Source organism: Ranitomeya imitator, chromosome 1 (assembly GCF_032444005.1).
Source record: "Ranitomeya imitator isolate aRanImi1 chromosome 1, aRanImi1.pri, whole genome shotgun sequence".
NCBI lineage: Eukaryota > Metazoa > Chordata > Amphibia > Anura > Dendrobatidae > Ranitomeya > Ranitomeya imitator.
The window spans coordinates 710,223,660-710,249,443 of record NC_091282.1 but is presented as its reverse complement, the minus strand read 5'-3'; the positions used below and the strand labels follow the sequence as shown (position 1 = coordinate 710,249,443).

General features: G+C 47.9%; 1 protein-coding gene across 4 annotated transcripts in view; it reads right to left on the bottom strand.

Annotated features, from left to right (window-relative positions):
- RALGAPA1 (Ral GTPase activating protein catalytic subunit alpha 1) overlaps positions 1-25,784 on the bottom strand; it is a 314,621-nt gene that overhangs the window by 242,684 nt on the left and 46,153 nt on the right. For all 4 annotated transcript variants that reach the window (XM_069732024.1, XM_069732041.1, XM_069732049.1 and 1 more), the window contains exons 6-13: positions 22,274-22,451; positions 15,169-15,284; positions 13,021-13,159; positions 11,978-12,186; positions 10,857-11,087; positions 5,423-5,623; positions 4,111-4,245; positions 3,868-4,016 (exon numbers count right to left, since the gene is read on the bottom strand). In XM_069732024.1, the coding sequence (XP_069588125.1) occupies positions 3,868-4,016; positions 4,111-4,245; positions 5,423-5,623; positions 10,857-11,087; positions 11,978-12,186; positions 13,021-13,159; positions 15,169-15,284; positions 22,274-22,451 (1,358 nt within the window). The remainder of the gene's footprint in view (positions 1-3,867; positions 4,017-4,110; positions 4,246-5,422; positions 5,624-10,856; positions 11,088-11,977; positions 12,187-13,020; positions 13,160-15,168; positions 15,285-22,273; positions 22,452-25,784) is intronic.

Here is a 25,784-nt window from a genome sequence, read left to right as displayed (position 1 = left end):
GCTCCTTATAATGCTGTGCCCCATATATGCTCTGCACCTTTATGGCCCCATAGGTGCTCCTTATAATGCTGTGCCCCATATATGCTCTGCACCTTTATGGCCCCATAGGTGCTCCTTATAATGCTGTGCCCCTTATATGCTCTGCACCTTTATGGCCCCATAGGTGCTCCTTATAATGCTGTGCCCCATATATGCTCTGCACATTTATGGCCCCATAGGTGCTCCTTATAATGCTGTGCCCCATATATGCTCTGCACCTTTATGGCCCCATAGGTGCTCCTTATAATGCTGTGCCCCATATATGCTCTGCACCTTTATGGCCCCATAGGTGCTCCTTATAATGCTGTGCCCCTTATATGCTCTGCACCTTTATGGCCCCATAGGTGCTCCTTATAATGCTGTGCCCCATATATGCTCTGCACATTTATGGCCCCATAGGTGCTCCTTATAATGCTGTGCCCCTTATATGCTCTGCACCTTTATGGCCCCATAGGTGCTCCTTATAATGCTGTGCCCCTTATATGCTCTGCACCTTTGATTATGGCCCCATAGGTGCTCCTTATAATGCTGTGCCCCTTATATGCTCTGCACCTTTATGGCCCCATAGGTGCTCCTTATAATGATGTGCCCCATATATGCTCTGCACCTTTATGGCCCCATAGGTGCTCCTTATAATGCTGTGCCCCATATATGCTCTGCACCTTTATGGCCCCATAGGTGCTCCTTATAATGCTGTGCCCCTTATATGCTCTGCACCTTTATGGCCCCATAGGTGCTCCCTATAATGCTGTGCCCCTTATATGCTCTGCACCTTTATGGCCCCATAGGTGCTCCTTATAATGCTGTGCCCCATATATGCTCTGCACCTTTATGGCCCCATAGGTGCTCCTTAGAATGCTGTGCCATATATGCTCTGCACCTTTATGGCCCCATAGGTGCTCCTTATAATGCTGTGCCCCTTATATGCTCTGCACCTTTGATTATGGCCCCATAGGTGCTCCTTATAATGCTGTGCCCCTTATATGCTCTGCACCTTTATGGCCCCATAGGTGCTCCTTATAATGCTGTGCCCCATATATGCTCTGCACCTTTATGGCCCCATAGGTGCTCCTTATAATGCTGTGCCCCATATATGCTCTGCACCTTTATGGCCCCATAGGTGCTCCTTATAATGCTGTGCCCCTTATATGCTCTGCACCTTTATGGCCCCATAGGTGCTCCTTATAATGCTGTGCCCCTTATATGCTCTGCACCTTTATGGCCCCATAGGTGCTCCTTATAATGCTGTGCCCCATATATGCTCTGCACCTTTATGGCCCCATAGGTGCTCCTTATAATGCTGTGCCATATATGCTCTGCACCTTTCATTATGGCCCCATAGGTGCTCCTTATAATGCTGTGCCCCATATATGCTCTGCACCTTTATGGCCCCATAGGTGCTCCTTATAATGCTGTGCCCCATATATGCTCTGCACCTTTATGGCCCCATAGGTGCTCCTTATAATGCTGTGCCCCTTATATGCTCTGCACCTTTATGGCCCCATAGGTGCTCCTTATAATGCTGTGCCCCATATATGCTCTGCACCTTTATGGCCCCATAGGTGCTCCTTATAATGCTGTGCCCCATATATGCTCTGCACCTTTATGGCCCCATAGGTGCTCCTTATAATGCTGTGCCCCATATATGCTCTGCACCTTTATGGCCCCATAGGTGCTCCTTATAATGCTGTGCCCCTTATATGCTCTGCACCTTTATGGCCCCATAGGTGCTCCTTATAATGCTGTGCCCCATATATGCTCTGCACATTTATGGCCCCATAGGTGCTCCTTATAATGCTGTGCCCCTTATATGCTCTGCACCTTTATGGCCCCATAGGTGCTCCTTATAATGCTGTGCCCCTTATATGCTCTGCACCTTTGATTATGGCCCCATAGGTGCTCCTTATAATGCTGTGCCCCTTATATGCTCTGCACCTTTATGGCCCCATAGGTGCTCCTTATAATGATGTGCCCCATATATGCTCTGCACCTTTATGGCCCCATAGGTGCTCCTTATAATGCTGTGCCCCATATATGCTCTGCACCTTTATGGCCCCATAGGTGCTCCTTATAATGCTGTGCCCCTTATATGCTCTGCACCTTTATGGCCCCATAGGTGCTCCTTATAATGCTGTGCCCCATATATGCTCTGCACCTTTATGGCCCCATAGGTGCTCCTTATAATGCTGTGCCCCTTATATGCTCTGCACCTTTATGGCCCCATAGGTGCTCCTTATAATGCTGTGCCCCTTATATGCTCTGCACCTTTATGGCCCCATAGGTGCTCCTTATAATGCTGTGCCCCATATATGCTCTGCACCTTTATGGCCCCATAGGTGCTCCTTAGAATGCTGCTGGTGCTGACATAAAAAAAAAAAAATCACATACTCACCTCTCTTCTCAGGACGCCGGCGCTTTCAATAATTACCTGCTCCTCTGCGGCTCCGTCTCCAGCACTGACGCTCAGCAGAGGGCGCGCACTGACTACGTCACAGCGCCCTCTAACCTGAGCGTCATTGCTAGAGGACGCTGCAGACGGAGCCGGAGCGAGGAGCAGGTAATTATAGCGCTGCGCTCCCCTTACCTGCTGCGGCGCAGTCCCTGGCTTCTCCGGCGCTGCAGCTTCTTCCTGTAATTGAGCGGTCACATGGCACCGATCATTTACAGCAATGAATATGCGGCTCCTCCCCTATGGGGGTGGAGCTGCCTATTCATTTCTGTAATGAGCGGTGCCATGTGACCGCTCAGTGCAGGAAGAATCTGCAGCGCCGGAGAAGCCAGGGACTGCAGGGACCGCGCCGCAGCAGGTAAGTATGATTACACAGCCCCCGCTCCCCCTCACCTGCCGACACCCGGGTATGACTCGAGTATAAGCCGAGAGGGGGACTTTCAGCCCAAAAAAATGGGCTGAAAATCTCGGCTTATACTCGAGTATATACGGTAATATAGTTTTTTTCTATATTGTTATGTGGGTTCACGACATATGACACTGTACATACTATGTTACTATCATATTCTTGGATTTATTTAATGATTATTGCAATGTCATTTCGATTTTTCATTCTGTAAATAGTCCTTGTATTTTGTGCTATTTCTGTTTTCTCTGCATTTCTGTTTAGCTAAAACATTTGTTTTTGTCTTTCTATCAAGCTTGTCTTGCTCCCATTATCATGTGTGCCTATTTTTGCTTGATTAGACAATTCCACCAATTGCAACACTGGAGTGATGACCGGATACTAGTATAAAAGTATAGACATGTCTTGTACCAGGTATCATGATTAAGGGTGCTTAGTCACCGGAAACGCGTTGACCTTGGTTTTAATTTTTTTGTATGCTGATGTTTTGTCCTTTCACTATATTTTAAGTGAAATAAATTATGGATTTTTCACTATTTCGTTGAACAGTAAGTACAGCCTACCTAATATCATGTGTTCTTGTGAAAACTCCTTAAAGGGATATCTGGCCTTAGGCCACTTGTGAATCCTCACATAGCACGCACTGTGACTACAATAGTGCGATATACATACACACGGCCACATTCCGACTACACATGTCCAGCCTCACTAAATACACTTGCATTGAGCAAAGCCACCCACATCTAGTCGGTACGTAATCACGTGTGCAAGTTACATGCCCTCCCCCGCTTCTGGCGCCTACAGTACACGCAATGTTAGGATTCACAAGTCTGCAGTCACGCTATGTAGCCTACACTTGTAGCCTACAGCTGGCCAACCCCTATAAATCTCCATTTCAATATGCACTGTGAGTAAATGTACTAGATCATGACATATGTTCCCAGGAGCGTTCATTTCCATGTGCCCTTATTACCAGGTCTTTTTGTCCATGGAGACTTGCACCACCATGTAACGGTAGATGTTCAGGACTCTCTTACACATGTCCGTATGTTCATTTAACATCTTCTTGTTGTCATTTGCCGGCTCAAGCAAAATGATATTTGCAGCATTTACAATAAAAACCTATTGATGAAGATAGAATCAACATGTTATAAGAATGGAGAACTGCGTCATCCAGGAACTACAAGAAATCAGGTGTCGAATGTGCGGTAAATACCTGATATACAGCCTGAGCACCAGCCTTTACATTCCTGTCCTTGAGCTCAGCTTCTGAGAGCTTGTTACTGGAGTCCTGGTGACACTTGGACCAACTTGACGTGCGGACATGGCCTTGAGGAACTGTTAGTGTATCCTAGAAAGAGAAAACAAAAACGGCACTGACTGCTGCTCTATAATCCTATGAGCCGCAAACAGCAAGCATGATGTTCACAGTGACGTGTGACAACCTGGAAGGACATCGTCGGAGTGTGTCCACCTCTGGTTTGGAGGCACTTCGCTCATAACAACACAAATACATCCATCACAATGAGCAGTGACTTGTACAAAAACATCTAATACCCCTAGAAAAAACGAAAGCTGCAAATTGAATCTGCTTAAGAACTTCGGAGATCTGAAGTTCTCCTCATGTCCTTGGCCGATTTAATTGCTATGAATTCCTCATTACAAGGATCATTATTATTTCTATCCGGTTACTCCAGGGATCACTCAGCTTTAGGTGCTCACAGATCCATTATCAGCCATCGGTGACAGCCGTAGTGGTGACATCTGGATGGGAGAATCACAAGTTACATGAAGGATGAGGCACGGCATTTATAGAAGTCTGGCTTGGAAGGAGATAAATGTCTGAATCAGGCCCAAAGCACCCTCGTTTCTCCTCATTACACCCCCATAAATGAAGAAGAGCTTAAAGGGAAAGGTGGCTGAGCATGAGCCCTGCTTCTCCACTCAATTTCTATGGAGATGATGGAAACTGAACCCAACTCACATCAGAATCTCACCTATCCTGTGGACAGCTAATAAAGGTCTATTGTAGGGAAACAGGTCTCAGGTCAAAGATTTATATTTTTTTCAAACAATGTCAAAAGTTGAAGGTATAGGATTTTCTATGGGCAAGATCTAAAAGGAATGCAGTCCAGGATCTATACTAAGTGCTAGTACTTAAAGGGAACCAGCCAGGTGATTTAGGCTGTCCAAACTGCGGGCAACATGAATCGGAGCAGATTGCAGCCTTCTATATTATACTTGAAAATGCTTTGTCATTTCAGAGCAAATATACTTTGAAGATCTAGCCAGAAATTTGATTAGTCCGGCTCTGCCCCCACCCTAGTGCTATTAGATGTGATTGACAGGTCTCTCCTTATGTACTCACATGAGAGAGTCCTGTCAATCCTCTGCAGCAGCGCTGGGAAGAGCTGGCTGGGGGCAGCGTAGACTAGTCTGGTCCCTTGCCAAATCTTCAAAGCGTATTTTCTCTGAAACAAAGGAGCTATCTAATGCAACAGAAAACCGTTGGTTTCTTATTCTCCTACCTCTTCACGTTCTTTTGCCTTTTCACAAGTCCCAGCAGAACTTTCTTGGTTAACAACAGATATGACGATGCCTTCGTCTAATGCAGACGGCTTTTCAGGCTCTTGCATGAACAGAGGCTTTTCCTTCTGTTTAATCCATTGCTCATACACCTTTAGCACCTTGCGCATGGCTGCAGCTTCACACACTGGCAACAGAAAAGACTGGTGGAAAGACAGAAAAAAAGGAAAAGCTCAATGAAAGGTGAAGACACTGCACTGAGTGAAATGTACTCCAATTTGTAAATCCCACAGAAGACATTCTATATTATCACAGATAGCCTCCGCTGATAAGCGAGTACACAAACGTAGCTGGTTCCGCCGGATTCTGATAGTCAGAGGTGCTAACCCACTTAAGAGACACTTTCCCTCGCGGACAGGAAGAAACACTTGGTCATCTATAGCTTGCTTTACAGAATGACTTTATTTACCAGCAATATCAGCAAACACTTTCCATATACAGGAATGTAGCAATTTCCCTTACGCTCACACCTAAGGTTACATTCATTTCCATCTGTTGACAATGGACCATGTTTCTCCTATTATTATAGCTGGTCCGAATAACTAAAGCAATTGTTACCATCCACCTCTCGTGTCTCCCCTTTTCCCCATAGTTTGTAAGCTTGCGAGCAGGGCCCTCACTCCTCCTGGTATCTGTTTTGAACTGTATTTCTGTTATGCTGTAATGTCTATTGTCTGTACAAGTCCCCTCTATAATTTGTAAAGCGCTGCGGAATATGTTGGCGCTATATAAATAAAATTATTATTATTATTATTATTATTTCCCAACCTGTAGGACATAAAACTGTCTGAACTTTTTTCCCCCATTGTCTTTGAGCAATGGATCTGCTGAAGAATGGGTAAAAAATGCACAAAATGTAATAGCATGGTCACACAGACCAATATAAAAAATGGATATTTGAATAGTTACATTAAAGGGGTTGTCAAGGACTACACATACCCACACAGCCTCCCTATATACAGCATGAGCCCCACAAAGCCTCCCCTTGTACAGCATGAGCCCCACACAGCCTCCCAATGTACAGCATGAGCCCCACAAAGCCTGCCCTTGTACAGCATGAGTCCCAGTTTCCCCATATACTGCATGAGCCCCAGTTTCCCCATATACTGCATGAGGCACCACACAGCCTCTCCATAAACTGCATGAGCCCCACACAGCCTTCTTTTATACAGCAAGAGCCCCACACTGTCTCTCCACATACTGAATGAGGCCCCATATAGCCTCTCATATACTCCATGAGGCCCCCATAGCCTCCGCATATACTGATTGATCCCCACACAGCCTCCTCATATATTGCATGACAGTATACAGCCTTCCCATAGCCTCACCATGTGCGGCATGAAACCCCCATAGTCTCCCCGTGTGCAGCATGATACCCTCATAGCCTCCCCGTGCAGCAGGACAACCCCATAGCCTCCCCGTGTGCAGCATGGCACCCCCATAGCCTACACGTGTGCAGCATGGCACCCCCATAGTCTCCCAGTGTGCTGCATGATACCCTCATAGCCTCCCCGTGCAGCATGACACCCCCATAGCCTCCCCGTGTGCAGAATGACACCCTCATAACCTGCCTGTCTGCAGAATGACACCCCCATAGCCTCCCCATGTGCAGAATGACACCCCCATAAACTCCCCGTGTGCAGCATGTCACCCGATAGCCTCCCCATGTGCTTCATGTCACCCCCATAGAATCCTCATGTTCACCCCCATAAAATCCTCATGTTCACCCCATAGAATCCCCATGTTCACCCCATAGAATATCCACATTCACCCCCATAGAATCCCCACGTTCGGCCCCATAGAATCCCCATGTTCACCTCCATAGAATCCCCATGTTCACCCCCATAGAATCCCCATGCTCACCCCCACAGAATCCCCATGCTCACCCCCACAGAATCCCCATGCTCACCCCCATAGAATCCCCATGCTCACCCCAAAAAATCCCCATGTTCACTCCCATAGAATCCCAATGTTCTCCCCATAGAATCCCCGTGTTCACCCCCATAGAATCCCCATGTTCACCCAAATAGAATCCCCATGTTCTCCCCCATAGAATCCTCATGTTCACCCCCATAGAATCCCCATGTTCACCCCATAGAATCCCCATGTTCACTCCCATAGAATCCTCATGTTGTTCACCCCCCATAGAATCCCAATGTTCACCCCCATAGAATCCCCATGTTCACCTCCATAGAATCCTCATGTTGTTCACCCCCCATAGAATCACCATGTTCACCCCCATAGAATCCCCATGTTCACCCCCATAGAATCCCCATGTTCACCCCCACAGAATCCCCATGTTCACCCCCACAGAATCCCCATGTTCACCCCCCCAGAATCCCCATGTTCACCCCCATATACTCCCCATGTTCATATACAGTACAGACCAAAAGTTTGGACACACCTCATTTAAAGATTTTTCTGCATTTTCATGACTATGAAAATTGTACATTCACACTGAAGGCATCAAAACTATGAATTAACACATGTGGAATGATATACTTAAAAAAGTGTGAAACAACTGAAATTATGTCTTATATTCTAGGTTCTTCAAAGTAGCCACCTTTAGCTTTGATGAGTGCTTTGCACACTCTTGGCATTCTCTTGATGAGCTTCAAGAGGTAGTCACCAGGAATGGTTTTCAATTCACAGGTGTGCCCTGTCAGGTTTAATAAGTGGGATTTCTTGCCTTATAAATGGGGTTGGGACCATAAGTTGTGTTGTGCAGAAGTCTGGTGGATACACAGCTGATAGTCCTACTGAATAGACTTAGAATTTGCATTATGGCAAGAAAAAAGCAGCTAAGTAAAGAAAAATGAGTGGCCATCATTACTTTAAGAAATGAAGGTCAGTCAGTCCGAAAAATTGGGAAAACTTTGAAAGTGTCCCCAAGTGCAGTGGCAAAAACCATCAAGCGCTGCAAAGAAACTGGCTCACATGAGGACCGCCCCAGGAGAGGAAGACCAAGAGTCACCTCTGCTTCTGAAGATAAGTTTATCCAAGTCACCAGCCTCAGAAATCGCAGGTTAACAGCAGCTCAGATTAGAGACCAGGTCAATGCCACACAGAGTTCTAGCAACAGACACATCTCTACAACAACTGTTAAGAGGAGACTTTGTGCAGCAGGCCTTCATGGTAAAATAGCTGCTAGGAAACCACTGCTAAGAACAGGCAACAAGCAGAAGAGACTTGTTTGGGCTAAAGAACACAAGGAATGGACATTAGACCAGTGGAAATCTGTGCTTTGGTCTGATGAGTCCAAAGTTGAGATCTTTGGTTCCAACCACCGTGTCTTTGTGCGACGCAGAAAAGGTGAACGGATGGACTCTACATGCCTGGTTCCCACCGTGAAGCATGGAGGAGGAGGTGTGATGGTGTGGGGGTGCTTTGCTGGTGACACTGATGGGGATTTATTAAAAATTGAAGGCATACTGAACCAGCATGGCTACCACAGCATCTTGCAGCGGCATGCTATTCCATCCAGTTTGCGTTTAGTTGGACCATCATTTATTTTTCAACAGGACAATGACTCCAAACACACCTCCAGGCTGTATAAGGCCTATTTGACCAAGAAGGAGAGTGATGAGGTGCTACGCCAGATGACCTGACCTCCACAGTCACCAGACCTGAACCCAATCGAGATGGTTTGGGGTGAGCTGGGCCACAGAGTGAAGGCAAAAGGGCCAACAAGTGCTAAGCATCTCTGGGAACTTCTTCAAGATTGTTGGAAGACCATTCCCGGTGACTACCTCTTGAAGCTCATCAAGAGAATGCCAAGAGTGTGCAAAGCAGTCATCAAAGCAAAAGGTGGCTACTTTGAAGAACCTAGAATATAAGACATAATTTCAGTTGTCTAACACTTTTTTGTTAAGTATATAATTCCACATGTGTTAATTCATAGTTTTAATGCCTTCAGTGTGAATGTACCATTTTCATAGTCAAAATCTTTAAATGAGAAGGTGTGTCCAAACTTTTGGTCTGTACTGTACATGAAAAAAAAAACACAGCATACTCACATCGGTCCTGTTCCCAGGCGCCCTGCTTCTGCTGCTGTCTCCGATGCGCTGACTCTTCGGCGGTACACAGCTGACGTGATGACATGACGTCATCGCGTCGGCTGTTTCAGACGCTGATTGGTGGAGGAAGTGGCCGGAGGCCCCTCCTCCACCAATGCTGACTGTGGGAAACAGCGAGCGAGCAGGCGGGCATGTTGCAGCCCACGGACCTCAGGTTTGCAGCCCCACGGCTGTCTCGGTCCGCGGGCTGGATTGAGACAGCCAGAGGGCTGGATGTGGCCCACGGGCTGCACTTTGTCCAGCTCTGCATTAGACTGACGTCGGCCGAATCCGCCGATATTGATGAGATCGGCTGAGAGGCTAACGTGTATGAAGGCGCCACCCAACAGATGATAAAGAGAGATGTCAATTAGGCATGTCTGCTTTCCTACTGTTGATTGTTCTCCCTGAGATAAGCTGACTGCCGAGCAGTCAGTGTCTTTCTTGAGAACACAGGAGATCTCAGCCTAGCGAGCACACCCATGTATGGGAGAGACGCATACGGCGGCTGTCAGCTGAATAATCGGCAGAAGCATGGCTTGGCTCATAGCCATCTAAGGCTAGTTTCACACTAGCGTTTAGCTGGGCTGCGGACTTCCTCCGTGAAGCCCTGCCTACTGCCGCGCCTCTTCATTCAGCTCCGCTTACGGCTGCATGCGGCGTGCGCACCCTATCTTTAACATTGGGTACGCAGTCCATGCCACTTTATGCGGATGCCGCCGCATACGTCGTTTTGACGGTGCGGGATCTGCACGAAATTGCATCATGTTGCGTTCGGCGCAGGTCGTCGCACCATCAAAACGACGCATGCGGCGGCATCCCCATACAGCAGCATTGCCTGCGTGCCCAATGTTAAAGATAGGATGCACACGCCGCATGCAGCCGTAGGCGAAGCTGAATGAAGAGGCGCAGCAGTGGGCGGAGCTTCACGGAGGAAGTCCGCATCCCTCCGCAGCTAGGCTAAACGCTAGTGTAAAACTAGCCTAAGGTGTATGTCCGGAATAACATACTGATGACCGATCCATAACTTATAGGTTGTCAATATTAGATCAGTTCATTTGAACAGGAGCAGATCTGCGTACCCAGGAGTGGTCATTGAACAGGGTATGGAGCTGGGCTGTTTCGGCTCCGTACATTGGAGGAGCAGATAGCTGCTGAACAGTGGGGCTCCTGGGTGTCTTATCACACCCCACCTCCCCAAGCTGGACCTTCTCTACGTGTCCATGTGCTGTCAATTTTAAAAATTGACAGCAAAGGGATCAGAAACCTGGATGTGTGAATGTGCCCTTAATACTGCATGTTCATGACTTGTCCTACTCACCTGTCGGAAGATCTCAATGAGGAAGTCAACGTTACAGCGTCTGCTGGAGAAGAACCTGCGGATGATCTCGTAGTCTGTGACGTGCTCTTCAGCAATGCTGCACAGACTGGAGACGCTCGGCTCGCGCTCTGTAAGGGTGCTGGTATTGGAATGCGATTGCTCCGGCTCCATCGTCCTTTCTCCATTTTCATTTCTACTTTCCTCCTGGGCAGCCAGGTTGGCAGCTGCTCTCTGTGGAATAACATGGATAGACATGTAGAAAACAAGCAATCTACAAAAAGGACATCCACAAAATCAAAAGTTTTATATACAACTGATAAAGGAGCATTAGGCTAGGTTCACACGAGAGTGTCAAATTGTTGCGTTTCATCCACAAAACTCACATTATTATTTTTTAGTTACAATATCTGGTTGATGTTAGTAAATATAAACATTCTTGCCTACATCCAGAAAATTAAAAATTCAGAACTAATAGTTTACTACAGAGCCATCTAAATCCTAGCTAAATATATATGCAGCTCAAAAATGGTCCTCATTTTCTGAATGTTGCACGTGCATTCACTGACAGCAGAGATCTGGAAACAAACTTATAGACCTGTCACTTTAGTTAAAAAAAAATCTCGTAGAAATCGCTGTTCTCCTCTCTCCCCCCCCCCCCCCCCCCCCCCCCATTCTGCCTCTTTTCCTTTTGCACTGCATCACTTCTTTGCAAAGATATTCACATTTGCTGCTTTTGAAGCGTAGTATTTGAAATCTCTTCTTGTTGTGCAACTGGGTGTTTCTTCAGAGTCTTCTTTGGTGGGCATTCACTTTCAACCCTTCTTCCGAGATGCTGCCAACCACAAGGATGGCAGCGTCCGAGACTGCTAGATCATCTGCCAAGCATCAGTGAGGTAACGGTGAAAGCGAACATCCCCCTGAGAAGACTCTGAAGAAACACCCAGTTGCACTACAAACAGAGATTTCACATAATGCGCTCCATTGTGAATATTTCTGCAATGGAGAGACACAGCAAAACAGAAAAAAGCATCAGAATCAGGTATTAAAAAAAAGGTATTTAAGTCAATTTATTTTAGCAAATAAAGGTACAGGTAATACGGGAATATCATGTGTCTCATTACCTGGATATTCTTTGGCACATTCTCCCCTTCAGTCCCAGGAATATGAGTCCCCGTGTGCGGCTTGGGTTCCAGCCAGAAGGACACCAGCCATCTAATGACAATCACCCGGGTGTTAAGAAAGGGCTCTTTGGTGCAGTATTGCGCCTCATTGCTATCTGCGTCCCTCCGAACCAGCATGTAGTGAGGTTTTGGTCTTATCTGTGGTATCTCTGCAATTATAAAATTATATTGTTTATGTTTAATTATATTGTTCAGCTGTATCACCAACCAATATCTAGATGAAACCGGTTATTCTTTATAAATAACATAAAACCCCTTATTCCATCAATTACTATAGATCAGACCCCATTCTAGCGCTTCATAAATGCACATAGTACTTGTTAAGAAACCATGAAATCATATCACTACAATTGCTTTAAATACCCCTGAACTGTTATGATGGCGACAAACATTAATGTCAGGCAACCCCGCAGGGACAAACTGATGTGTGTGGGGGGTAACTGATGACAGATGTCAGGGGAAGGAAGAATTAGTATGTTGTATTTTAACAATTATTTTGTTCTTTAAAGGGAATCTGCCAGCAGGTTATTCTGAGCAGCATAATGTAAAGGCTGAGAGTCTGATTCCAAAGATCTGTTACTTATTAGGCTGTGTGCTGCAGTTTCAATACAATCAGTGTTTTATCAGCAGGAGATAATCACTACGGACTAGGTCTCATGAGCAGACCAGTCCAGATAATTTGTGTAACCCCGCCCCCTCCACTGATACAACGGAAGCTGCCAATCACGAACGTGTGGGCGGAATTATACACAGCTAAGGATTCTGACCACTGCTAGATCTACAACAGAGAAAATAGGGATTCTATTCAAACCGCAGTAAGTGAAGAGCAGCCGCACACTCCTACGGTTGGCCCTGCTCCACCATTGGCAGCAGTGCAGAGGAGTCCACACAGTGCCGGGCACCATCTGTATACTTGCTATGATAAATGCAGGATAGGACAATGATGGGAACCAAACAAATAAGTGCACGGACAATGAATTTACCAAGTACAGGGCTATATATGCTGCTTTCTCTGCTCATGGCAGGGAAAATGTAAGGCATGTAGTATTTCTTGAAGTTAGAGAATAGGAAGGCAAAGCCATCTTCCTCCTTATCTTTATTTTGCCACTCTAGACTCCGGACCTACAGAGGGAGGACAAAACAAATCATCACAACATACGTTAATGACAGAATTACGTCAGGTCTCGTTCACAGGACTGTATTTTCTCATCCGTGAAAAAACAGACCGCACTCAGACCAATGTTATTCAATGAGGTCGTGCAGATGAGAAATTTTTATCACTGAGCGAATCACCTTTTAAAAAACAAAAATATCTGCAGCGAGCACTAGTTTCTTCAGTAAATCGGATGAGACTCATCCAATCAAGTATATGGGTGCGCAAACCCCCTCCCCAATGAGTTAGTATGATGATTAACCCGACTGCAAGTGTACAGCATAAAATGGGTAAGACCTGCCTTAAAGGGATTGTTCACTACTGGGCATCTTCTGCTTAATCATGTCAGGGCTCCAAAGAGAATAAAAAAATAAATAAATGAATAATCACCTCCATCAACGGCGCCGTTCTAGCGATGTTGGCACTATTCCTGGAGGGTCATGTGACATTGATATTGTCTCATTACAACTTGTGGAAGTCTGCGCTAATGAAGTAGTAAAGCAATAGCTGATTGGCTGCAGCGGTCACAAGACATAACAAGGTCAGGCAAGCCACTGAGAATAACAGAGCCAACATCGCTGGTTCTGTGCTGCTGTAGTAGGGGCGTATACATGACTTTCCTTCTCTACGGAGCTCTGAAGTGATTAAGCTATGTCTTCTCCAGTACTTGACAACCCCTTATATAGTTTGGTTTGAGATGTCTACTCGTGCCAGGGTTGCATTACTCGGCATAAATTGGATTAGACTGATTTTATTGTTTTTAATAGTGACTCAATTACAAAAATGTCAATTGATAAGACTCAAATGCCAATTGTAAACTAAAGGTACCGTCACACTTAGCGACGCTGCAGCGATACCGACAACGATCCGGATCGCTGCAGCGTCGCTGTTTGGTCGCTGGAGAGCTGTCACACAGACCGCTCTCCAGCGACCAACGATGCCGGTAACCATCCTAAAAGTAAAAAAAAACAAACAGTACATACTTACCTACAGCTGTCTGTCCTCTAGCGCTGTGCTCTGCACTCCTCCTGTACTGTCTGTGTGAGCACAGCGGCCGGAAAGCAGAGCGGTGACGTCACCGCTCTGCTTTCCGGCTGACCGACGCTCACAGCCAGTACAGGAGGAGAGCAGAGCAGAGCACAGCGCTGGAGGACAGACGGCTGTAGGTAAGTATGTACTGTTTGTTTTTTTTTACTTTTAGGATGGTAACCAGGGTAAACATCGGGTTACTAAGCGCGGCCCTGCGCTTAGTAACCCGATGTTTACCCTGGTTACCAGTGAAGACATCGCTGAATCGGTGTCACACACGCCGATTCAGCGATGTCTACGGGGAGTCCAGCGACCAAATAAAGTTCTGGACTTTCTTCCCCGACCAGCGACAGCACAGCAGGGGCCTGATCGCTGCTGCCTGTCACACTGGACGATATCGCTAGCGAGGACGCTGCAACGTCACGGATCGCTAGCGATATCGTCTAGTGTGACGGTACCTTAATACTAGTGCTGGACCATTGGTTGGGCAATGTAGGTTGTGAGGTCTAGTAGTTTAAAGACACACTCCTCCTCCTAACATCAACGTTTTTATCACTTTAATATATTGCAGTCATCATGTTTTACAGCACTGTGTACTTACAATTGCTCATTAGGCAGCGCATGGCAGTGACATCATGCGCTGCTAACAAGCAGAGGACAGCTGCCGGAATTCTCATTGCTCCCATGCCCAGGACTATAGGCGTGACTATTGGTGTGGGTAGCAGTGAATATTCATTTCTCTTTCGCAGCAAGCACAGGTGTCTGCTGCAGGAGCCGCCTCCTGCTTCCTGTGACCCGCTCGTCCACCGCTCCTACACTCCCCATCCTGCAGCCACAGTAGGGTAGATCCGGTCTATAAGATGCACCCACTAATTTCCTCCAAATTTTTAGAGGAAAAAAGTGTGCCTTATAAAAAATAAATAAATAATGTCAATCTGAAGTGCGTTACCTGTATCACCATATATTTCAGCAAGGCCTCCAGAAAATAACTTGTCAGGTCCTCATGTGCTTTGTCCCCTGATTGGGGAGGGACGAGAGGTGTAATTTCCTCAATTGTAACTTGATCTAGAGAAAATACGATCAAAGTAGTATTTTGATCAAAGAATAGCATTTAAGAACCACAATATGTATGGATTTCTCTATCGCCTCATTGGGGGAACCAGGAACCATGGGTGTATGCTGCTGCCACTAGGAGGCCGACACTATGCACAAAAAAAAGTTAGCTCCTCCTCTGCAGTGTACACCCCACCGACTGGCATTATGAACTTCAGGTTAGCTTAGTGTCAGTAGGAGGTGGACACGGGTCTTTCATTAGACCCTTATCTACCTCAATGTGCGTCGTTCCTTTTCAGATTTTCCGGAGGGATACAGGGTGAACAGTCACACCTGTAATCCCACAATACAGACTATGAGTACGGCGTGTACTGCCACCCCGTATCATCATAGATCCCACAGCAGGACCAAGATCCTAGCACACAAGCGTGCTTAGAAGTTCGGTCCAAGCTCTGTCCCCCACCCACTCGCCCACCAGAGCCTGTCGGTTGCAGAGACGAGGACGTCCATCAGCTCCTTGGACGTCTGATATCTTCCCCGGATTGAGGTTAATAAGGACGGCGTGGGATGTTTAGGTGAGTATTCCACATACCCTACCCTCAAGGTACCTCTGAGTCCCTCCTCAGATCCGGGGTAGTCATTTGAGGGTCCCTTGGGATTTTTTTCCAGGCTGCCTTGGCCTGGTCGGCGTTTTGCTCCTTATTGGCCGCAGGGGATACATGGGGCGGGGGTCGTCGCTCTGTTCGTGTGGCCGCGCTACTTCCTTCGGCGGCCGCACTGTTCCATGAGTCCGGCGCGGTCGCCTGTAAGGCTGCCTTTTTTCCTCCGGCCGCACCGTGTGCTGACCCGCTCCCTCCTGCGACCGCACTGTTTTTTCTGTTCCGGCGCGGAGGCCTTGCAGGCAACCGCGCCGCTTTTCTCGGCGTCCGCACTTCCCCCGACACCGCGGCCCTTTCCGGCGGCCGCCGACCTCAAATTTAGGCCCCGGCTTCTACCGGGGCCTACTTCCGGCGCCGCGACTCCACCACTTCCTTTTCCTCGGGCAGGCTTTTTTCCCGCCCGACTATCATCGGCGAGCTCCGCCCACCTGCGCCATCTTGGTGCTCCGCCCACCACTCCCCGTGCCGCTGCAGGTATTAATTTCAGCGCCAGGAACGCTTTTCTTTGTTCTGTCAGGCCTGCAGCAAGTCCTGGACAAGAGTGTCCTAGATATGACTGCCTATTCTCCTAAGGGATATCGTTCCTGAGGAGCATCTTCCAAGCCGTGCAGCATTCCATCTGGAAACCGCAGCGTCTGCCTTGAGTAGCTCTGCACTGCAGACTGACAATCTCCCCTGCTCCCCTGTCCCCTAACCTTCTGGCATTCTCCTCAGGGGCCCGTTCGTCATGTCTAATCCTAAGGGAGGTCGCTCCCGGCCTTCTACTTTTTCCCCTACTTCCTGTGCCTTAGTGATACACTTTGCGTGTTTGTCTTGTAACTGCAAGCTCCTCTGTCAGGCCTGCAGCAACCCCATTATGCCCACCGCCCAGGACCCTCCTGCCGTTCTGCCTGAGAGCGTCCCCATCCCCAGGCTGGGCCTCCTCTCTGTCTCTATCAGTAGCGGATCTCACATGGGTGCCCCAGACCCTTGTGTCCGTGATCGATCAGTTGCCAATAAAGGCCGCAAATATCCAGACAGGAACGCCGGTCTGAGTCCACGGTCCTTCTCTGTGGTTGACTTTCCCCCGGTCCTCCTACCCGGAGTCAGGCGAGGCTTTCTCTGATGCGCCTTCGGAGGATAATTGGGAGCGGGATTCAATCCAAATCACCAGCATGAGGGATATGGTTCAAAACCTCATTGGAGCGATCAATCAGACCTGTGGCATAAAGATTCCTCTACGGAACTTGCAGATCAGGCGGTTTCGTTTAGACGGTCTAAACTATCTCCCAAGGCATTCGCTCCTCATCCTGAATTCGATGGGTTTCTGGCCAGAGAAAGAGAGAATTCGACCAGACGCGTTCAAAAAGGCAAGCGCCTTAGCGTCTTATATCCCTTTCCTCCAGATCTCATCGCCAACTGGACGACTTCTCCCTTTGTGGATCCGCTGGTTTCTAGACCATCCACCTACACAGTCCTCACGCTGTCCGGTGGGGTGTCTCTGAAAGATCCCATCGATAGGATCATTGAATCCTTCGCGAAGCCGGCTTTCGAAGCAGCCACGTCTTCTCCAATGCCCGGCCTTTGCTTTCACCTGGGTTTCAAAGTCTGTATCCGAATGGGCTAACAACTCTGTTGGGGCATTCAAGCCGGAGCTCCACCAGAACAGCTGGCGGAACTTGCCACCCGGATTACTCACACTAGGGAATATTTGCTTTCCGCTTCCCTGGACACCGCGTCTTGTACCGCTCAGGCATCCAGTAATGTTGTTGCCAGCCGTCCCACCGTTTGGCTCCACGCCTGGAAGGCGGATTTGTCATCAAAGAAGACCCTTACCAGCCTGCCTTTTCAAGGATCATGTCTTACGGGTTCCAAGCTGGACCAAATTTTTAAGGACGCCACAGGCACGTTAAGAGAAGGTATCTTTCAGACCCATTCCTTCCTGGGGTTCCCGCTACTCCCAGGGTAGATCCTCCAGGTCTAGGACTGGAAGATCCACCTCGGCATGACTCACGACTAGACCCCAGCCCTTTTCCCAGGCTGGGCAGCCATCTCCTCTTCTTCAGGGACGCCTGGGTCTCCTCAGTAGAGGATGCATGGGTCAGGGAACCTGTATCCTCTGGATACAAAACAGATTCATTTCACGGCCCCGGAATCGTTTCTTCGAATCCCGACCTCCAAGAGACCCCGCTCTAGTCCCAGGTTTCTTTACAGCCATTGATTCCCTCCTCAAATCTGGGGTAATCATTCCCGTCCCAGAAAAGGAACGGTTCACAGGCTTCTGTTCGATTCTTTGTGGTACCGAAAAAGGACAAGGTTCGTCCCAGTCTGGATCTCAAATTGCTGAATATGACGGTTCATCTGAGACACTTCAGGATGGAATCCTTTCGTTCAGTAATCGCTTCCATGGAGGCTCAGGAATTTCTGTCTCAGGCTTCCGAAACTCTATCCATCGTCCTCGACACTCTAGCCCATTTCGGGTGGCTCGTCAACAGGAAGAAGTCCTGTCTTGTTCCTTCTCAGTGCCTCGTATTTCTGGGCATGCTCTTCGACACTCGTTGGACCAGAGTCTTCCTTCCCAAAGACAAGATATCCCGCCTTCGTCTGGAAGTTCGTTTGTTCCAGGGCTCTCGGCTTCCATCCTTTCCGATTGGCCATGAAGGTCCTGGGGAGGATCGTTGCAATACTGGAAGCGATTCCCTTCGACAATTTCTGTCAAGACCTCTTCAGCAGGTTATTCTATTACAGTGGGACAGGTCTGTCTTCTCCCTGGATCGTCCGATCCGGCTTTCTCCCCGGGTCAAACGGTTCCTCAACTGGTGGCCGATGCCACCTCTCATATCCCAGGGCAGATCCTTCCTTCCAGTTCTCTAGCAGGTGGTGACGACGGACGCCAGCCTGCTCGGCTGCGGGGCTTTGTCACATGACTGTTCAGGGTCGTTGGTCGGCACAGGAGTCCTCTCTGCCGATCAATGTCCTCCAGTTCCGGGCCATCTTTCTGTCTTCTTCACTGGGTAAGGATTCTCAGGGGTCTGCCAATTCGAATCCAGACGGACAATGCCACAGCAGTGGCATATGTCAACTGCCAGGGGGGGACTCGGAGTTCTCGGCCGAGGTTTCCAAGATCCTCCTTTGGGCAGAGGCAACGATCCTGGTGATATCCGCAGTACATATCCCCGGTGTGGACAATTGGGCTGCCGTCTTCCACAGCCACGAGGGCCTCGCGGCAGAGGAATTGTCCTTGCCTCAGGAGGTCTTCCATCAGATTTTTCCTCGATGGGGGATTCCGGAAGTGGACCTCACGGCGTCCTGAATGAACAGGAAGGTCCCTCGGGTCGTCCCAAGGGCCCGCGATCCTTTCGCAGTGGCATAGACGCTCTGGCCATTCCTTGGTCGCAGTTCGTGCTCCTCTATCTGTTTCCGCCCCAGCCTTTGTTGCCCAAGCTGTTGAAAAAGATCAAGGTGGAAGGGGTGCTGGTCTTTCTAATCTGGATTGGCCCGGGAGATCTTGTTTTGCAGAGATCGACAATCTTCTCCAGGACGCTCCTGGTGGCTTCCAGACGGACCCGATCTGCTGTCTCAAGGTCCGATCTGCCACCCGAATTCTCGGTCGCTCAGTTTAACGGCGTGGCTGTTGAGACCGAAGTTCTAAGAGCGTCCAGCCTTTCAGATCGGGTGATTCACATTTTGATCCAGACTAGGAAACGTTCATCTTCCAGGGTCTACTATGGTACCTGGAAGACTTACCCCGTTGGTGCGAGTCCAACCGCATTTCACCGATGTCCTTTTCACTTCCTTCAGGCAGGACTGGATGCGGGCCTTGCCCTTGGTTCCCTAAAGGGCCAGGTTTCTGCGCTCTCCATCCTCTTCCAGAAGACGTTATCTTCTCGTCCACAGGTCAAGACCTTCCTTCAGGAAGTAGCTCATACCGTTCCTCCGTACAGGGCTCCTGTGGATTCATGGGATCTTAATCTTGTCTGGAGGTTCTGAGGGGTTCCCCCCTTGAGCCTCTCAGGGAGGTCTCCCTGTCAGTCCTATCTTGGAAGGTGTCCTTTCTTGTGACCATAACCTCCGTCCTTCGCTTTCCGTGTTAGCGGCGCTTTCTTGCCGACCTCCTTTCCTGGTTATCTACCAGAACAAGGTGGTCCGGAGGCCTCCGCCTTCCTAAGGTGGTTTCCACCTCCCACCTCAATGAGAACATCGTTCTCCCTTCCTTTTCTCCAGCTCCGACTCATCCTCTGGAGCGATCGTTGAACAAGCTGGACCTCGTCAGGGCGGTATGGCTTTACCTGGCCAGAACAGCCTCTTTCTGGAAGACGGATTTTCGTCATTCCAGATGGCATGCGTAGAGGCTTGCCGGCTTCCAAGGCAACTATTGCTCGCTGGATCAGAACGGCGTTCTGGAGGCTTACAGGGTCAAGAACAGAGTGCCCCCTCCTGGGATTGAGGCTCACTCTACCCAGGCGGTCGTCGCCTCCTGGACGGTGCACTACAGGGCTTTCGCCCTACAGCTTTGCAAAGCGGCAACCTGGTCTTCCATCCACACGTTTGCCAAATTTTGCAAGGTCCATACCTACGCTTAAGCGGACGCCGGCCTAGGCAGAAGGATCTCCCAGGCGGCAGTGGTGAGTCCTCTGACCTGATGGAAGTCTGTTTTTCCCACTCCAGGGACTGCTTTGGGACGTCCCATGGTTCCTGTGTCCCCCAATGAGGCGATAGAGAAAACAGGATTTTTGGTTGCTTACCGTAAAATCTGTTTCTCAGAGCCTTCATTGGGGGACACATCACCCTCCCATGTTATTCAATTTCTGTGGTTCTATGTTCTATGACTGTTCTCATCTTTACAGTTTTCATGTTTGTGATTATGTTATTCCAATCTTATCGTTTTTCTCCTACTGCTTTCTCATTAACTGAAGTTCATAATGCCAGTCGGTGGGGTGTACACTGCAGAGGAGGAGCTAACTTTTTTATGCATAGTGTCAGCCTCCTAGTGACAGCAGCATACACCCATTGTTCCTGTGTCCCCCAAGGAAGGCTCCGAGAAACAGATTTTACAGTAAGCAACCAAAAATCCTGTTTTTTTCACCAAGATACTTCAGAATTGTTGTATAATCCTCTATGAAATTTAAGCCCCATCTCTGCTCCCAAGTGTCCCTCCTCCCCGCTGAGATCTCATAGTGCTCAACACAAGCTGCAGCTGTCAGTAAGGCTGGATGGGCAGATACTGAACACACTTGGATTCATGAGCCATTTTATTCTATGGCTGGACTCGTGAAATACCCATTGTAGTAGCAAGATTATACAGCCATTCAGATATAGCTTTAACTGGTATGTACAACAGTCTCACAGATCTATACTATAATGCATGCAGTTTGTAGTGTGAAATCTGGTGACAGAACCTATTTCATGTGACAATAAGGAGATGAAGAGTAGTTGACAACTACAATAAATTTCTAAATAGCATAAAATGTGAGTGTTGGCAAACTTCAGATTGGGGCAAAAAAGCGTTTAAACAACATATAAGAGGTGCTGTTTCAGAGAAGAACATAGTTTATTAGCCACCAGGGACCGAGCTGTGCTGGAGACTAGTCAGACAAGTGGGTCCCTGCTGTCTTCTCCCCCAGCCGCAACCTTTGAGTGACAGGTCTCCTGCGCAGGCGCATTTCATCGGCAGAGGAACATACTGTAATGCGCATGCATGTGTACTACAATACTTTGTTCTGAAAGTGAAGTGAGCCTGCGCAGTAGCGCGATGTAGGACACTGTGTGGATGGCATAGGAAACGTCAGCCCCATGAAGCAAGAAGGAGGATGGTAATCACAAGAAGAGAGGAGGCGCTGAATCAAGACCAGAGATGCCCATCGGACTGGACTGCGAAGACGGCGAGTATAATAAAAGCTATTTTTTGTGTAAAACGCATTTTAGAATGCTGTATATAAGGTGGAACTGGCCTCACTTTATATGGGAAAACCCTGATGACGGGTTTCCTTTAAATGAAAAAGTATTGAACACAAAATACATTAAAAACTGCAGAAAATTCAAAACATTTGCCCATGGACTGCTTCCACATGGGATTTATCTGGTGCTATCTTTTTGCAGCAGAAAAACTACAGTGGTTGCAGAGTTTTGCTCAGGAGAGCCGCGGATGGTATAGACATTGAGGTCTGTATTTGGACAGCCCAAGTATGGACACCAAGGTGGGTCTGTGAACACACATCAGAATACTGACAGATCCTGCTAAAATCAAAGAGCATCTTCCACCAAATCTGTAATATGTAAGAAAGCTGGAGACACCCCAATATGTATGAAATGGAGGTTGGTGCATGATAAGACTGAAGGGGTGACCCCCAATAAGTGCCTTACTTTCTTGCAGGTTCAAGGGCTGATTGATCAGATTATCCAAAGTACATATGCCATGGTCGGAGGGTGGCGCAGGGAAGCCAGGTATGAGGCAGGCGAACATGCACAGCTGCTCCCAACTGCAGTTGCTCTGAAGTGCTTGAAGCCACAGGAGAAACAAGCGCATCCCTTCAAGGCGGATCTGAAATTATACACAGTAATCACTTATCTGCAAGGAAATGTCAAGTGTCAGTCTATAGTGGTCATTAATAGAAGAAACAAATAAATGCCTCCGTATTTACTAGAATGAAGTAGGACGAAGACCGCAGCCTCTTACTGCGCTATTAGCGCAGCTGGCCTCATAACCTTCACTGCTGTGCAAGGGTACCAGGCAGCGAGCAATCTGCTCCAAAAACTCTCCATTAGAACGGTGTAAGAGCAAATGTTCATATAGTAGTATTAGTGCAATCCTCAACAATAAACAAAAAAGTAAAGTCCTGGAATTATGGAAATCACGGGGTCGATAGATGTATTCATGATATTTTCTAAACATCTCCATTTATTAAGTAAGCGCCACACACAGAAATCCCCGCACTTACTGCCTCGGCTGCCATCAATGAGGGTATTAATGGTTGTCTGAGGAAGGTTCTGCCACACTGAATGCACTTTGGCAAATAATCAAAATTTGCTGCTGGCAGCTTCCTTTACAATTGGAGACAAATAATGACCCAGATGTGCTCGATGGGAGACAAGTCTGGTGACGCTGCATGCCATGTTAGGACACTTAGGCCAAGCAGGCTGCTCACAGTAGAACTGACAACATGCAACCTGGCGTTGTCACAAGGGAACATCATACTGGTCCTACTTCTAGGATTATGGGGTGGGGTGGTATAATGTACAGTATTTGGACCCCTCTAGTCTTCATTCCAGGTAAAGCAACACATTGGCGTTACATTCATTTAGTCATGGAACCATGAACAGATATTTTTCTTAAGTGCCCCTTGAGCTGTTTTCCAATAAGACAATGCCAGGCTGCATGTTATCGCAAGCAGCCTGGGTGGCGTAAATGTGCTACCACTGCCTGCAGCGTCTGGGGCATCATTGCTCGACAGTGGCAAAGGAAGCTGTCAGCAGCGGATCTTGATGATTTGCCCAGGTGCATTCAGAAAACCATTAATAAACTCATTGATAGCAGCCAAGGCTGTAAGTGTGGGGATTTCTGTACATGGTGCTCAAACTCAATACTGAATAAATCAAAATGTTTCAAAAAGTTTGCTCCCATGTTATCATCATTTGCATAGCATTAACATGTTTACTTGTCCTGTGATTGCCAGAATCCCCAAAAATCTCCCTTTTTGGTGCTGCCATTTCAAAGTTGAAAATTGTACGTTCCACTAAATATCTTTAAAACAAACAAAAACAAACAACTTTAGCGTACAAAATGAGGGATAGGCAGAATAGGAGATTTAAAAGATTCAGTGAAATCTGTGTTGGATATCTCTAAATCCCAGCTCTTTCTATGCTTCAGAGTCTAGTGAGTGGTCCTGTTCAGTGATTGAAAGCTTAAGGGTACCGTCACACAGTGGCACTTTGATCGCTAGGACGGCACGATCCGTGACGTAGCAACGATATCGTTACGATCTCGCTGTGTCTAACACGCTACTGAGATCAGGGACCCCGCTGAGAATCGTACGTCGTAGCAGATCGTCTGAAACTTTATCTGGATCTCCCGCTGACATCGCTGAATCGGCGTGTGTGACGCCGATTCAGCGATGTCTTCACTGGTAACCAGGGTAAACATCGGGTTACTAAGCGCAGGGCTGCGCTTAGTAACCCGATGTTTACCCTGGTTACCAGCGTAAACGTAAAAAAACCAAACACTACATACTTACATTCCGCTGTCTGTCCCTGGCGCTCTGCTTCCCTGCACTCTGCACTCCTCCTGCATCCCGTGTCAGCGCCGGCCAGCCAGAAAGCACAGCGGTGACGTCACCGCTCTGCTTTCCGGCTGACCGGCGCTGACAGTGCAGAGGAAATCAGAGCGCCGGAGGACCGACAGCTGAAGATAAGTATGTAGTGTTTGTTTTTTTAACGTTTACGCTGGTAACCAGGGTAAACATCGGGTTACTAAGCGCGGCCCTGCGCTTAGTAACCCGATGCTTACCCTGGTTACCAGGGGACTTCGGGATCGTTGGTCGCTGGAGAGCTGTCATGAGCTGTCTGTGTGACAGCTCTCCAGCGACCACACAGCGACGCTGCAGCGATCGACATCGTTGTCGTATCGCTGCAGCGTCGTTTCAGTGTGACGGTACCCTTAGTGTGAATAAAGAGATAGCTGTCAATCAAGGATTAGGACAATCCACTGAACTCTAAAGAGAAGGGATTGCAATAAATTAAATGTAATCTACACTGAATCTTTTCGTGCAAACCAGTATATTAATCTGTTCAGATCCTCCTGCTGCTCTCAAACATGCTGTAAATAATGTGGCAGGTGCCCTTTAGGGACAACTCCGTTATTTGTCCTTTCCCTTCCTCTTTAAAAAAAAAGTCAAAACTTTATTTTCTTCTTTAAAAATAGTATAAACTGGCATATACATGAAAAGGTTGTGGACATCCTATTATGTTAGGGTATGGAGAGGGGGTTATTTTCTACTTATAGTGGCAGTGTTGCTGATAATATGTGAGAAAACAGCACATCCATGGAGCAAAGATGTGCATTCAACATTTAGGGGGATTGCTGGAAGAAGACAAATGCCCTACTGCTATGGAGAGGGGGAGGACTTATGATTCTGGGAATTAACTTTTAATCAAGGTACATGTCAGTTGAATGTGAAGCGCTAAAGCAATCTTAAAAGGGCCAAGAATGGGGTTGGTTGCGGGACCAAGAATGGGGTCGGTTGCGGGACCAAGAATGGGGTTGGTTGCGGGACCAAGAATGGGGTCGGTTGCGGGACCAAGAATGGGGTCGGTTGCGGGACCAAGAATGGGGTCGGTTGCGGGACCAAGAATGGGGTCGGTTGCGGGACCAAGAATGGGGTTGGTTGCAGAACCAAGAAAGGGGGTGGTTGCAGGACCAAGAATAGGGGTGGTTAGAGGAGTCAAAGCAATTATGATAGGATTTTACACTTCAAGTGCCCTACTGCTATGGAGAGGGGGAGGACTTATGATTCTGGGAATTAACTTTTAAACAAGGTATATTTCAGTTGAATGTGAAGCGCTAAAAGGGCCAAAAATGGGGGTGATTGCGGGACCGAGATTGGGAGTGGTTGGGTGACCAAGAATAGGGGTGATTGGGGGACCAAGATTGGGAGTGGTTGGGAAACCAAGAATGGATCTGGTTGCGGGACCAAGAATGGAGCTGGTTGCGGGACCAGGAATTGTGCTGGTTGCGGGACCAAGAATGGGGTTGGTTGCGGGACCAAGAATGGGGTTGGTTGCGGGACCAAAAATGGGGTTGGTTGCGGGACCAAAAATGGGGTGGGTTGCGGAACCAAAAATGCGGTTGGTTGCGGGACCAAGAATGGGGTTGGTTGTG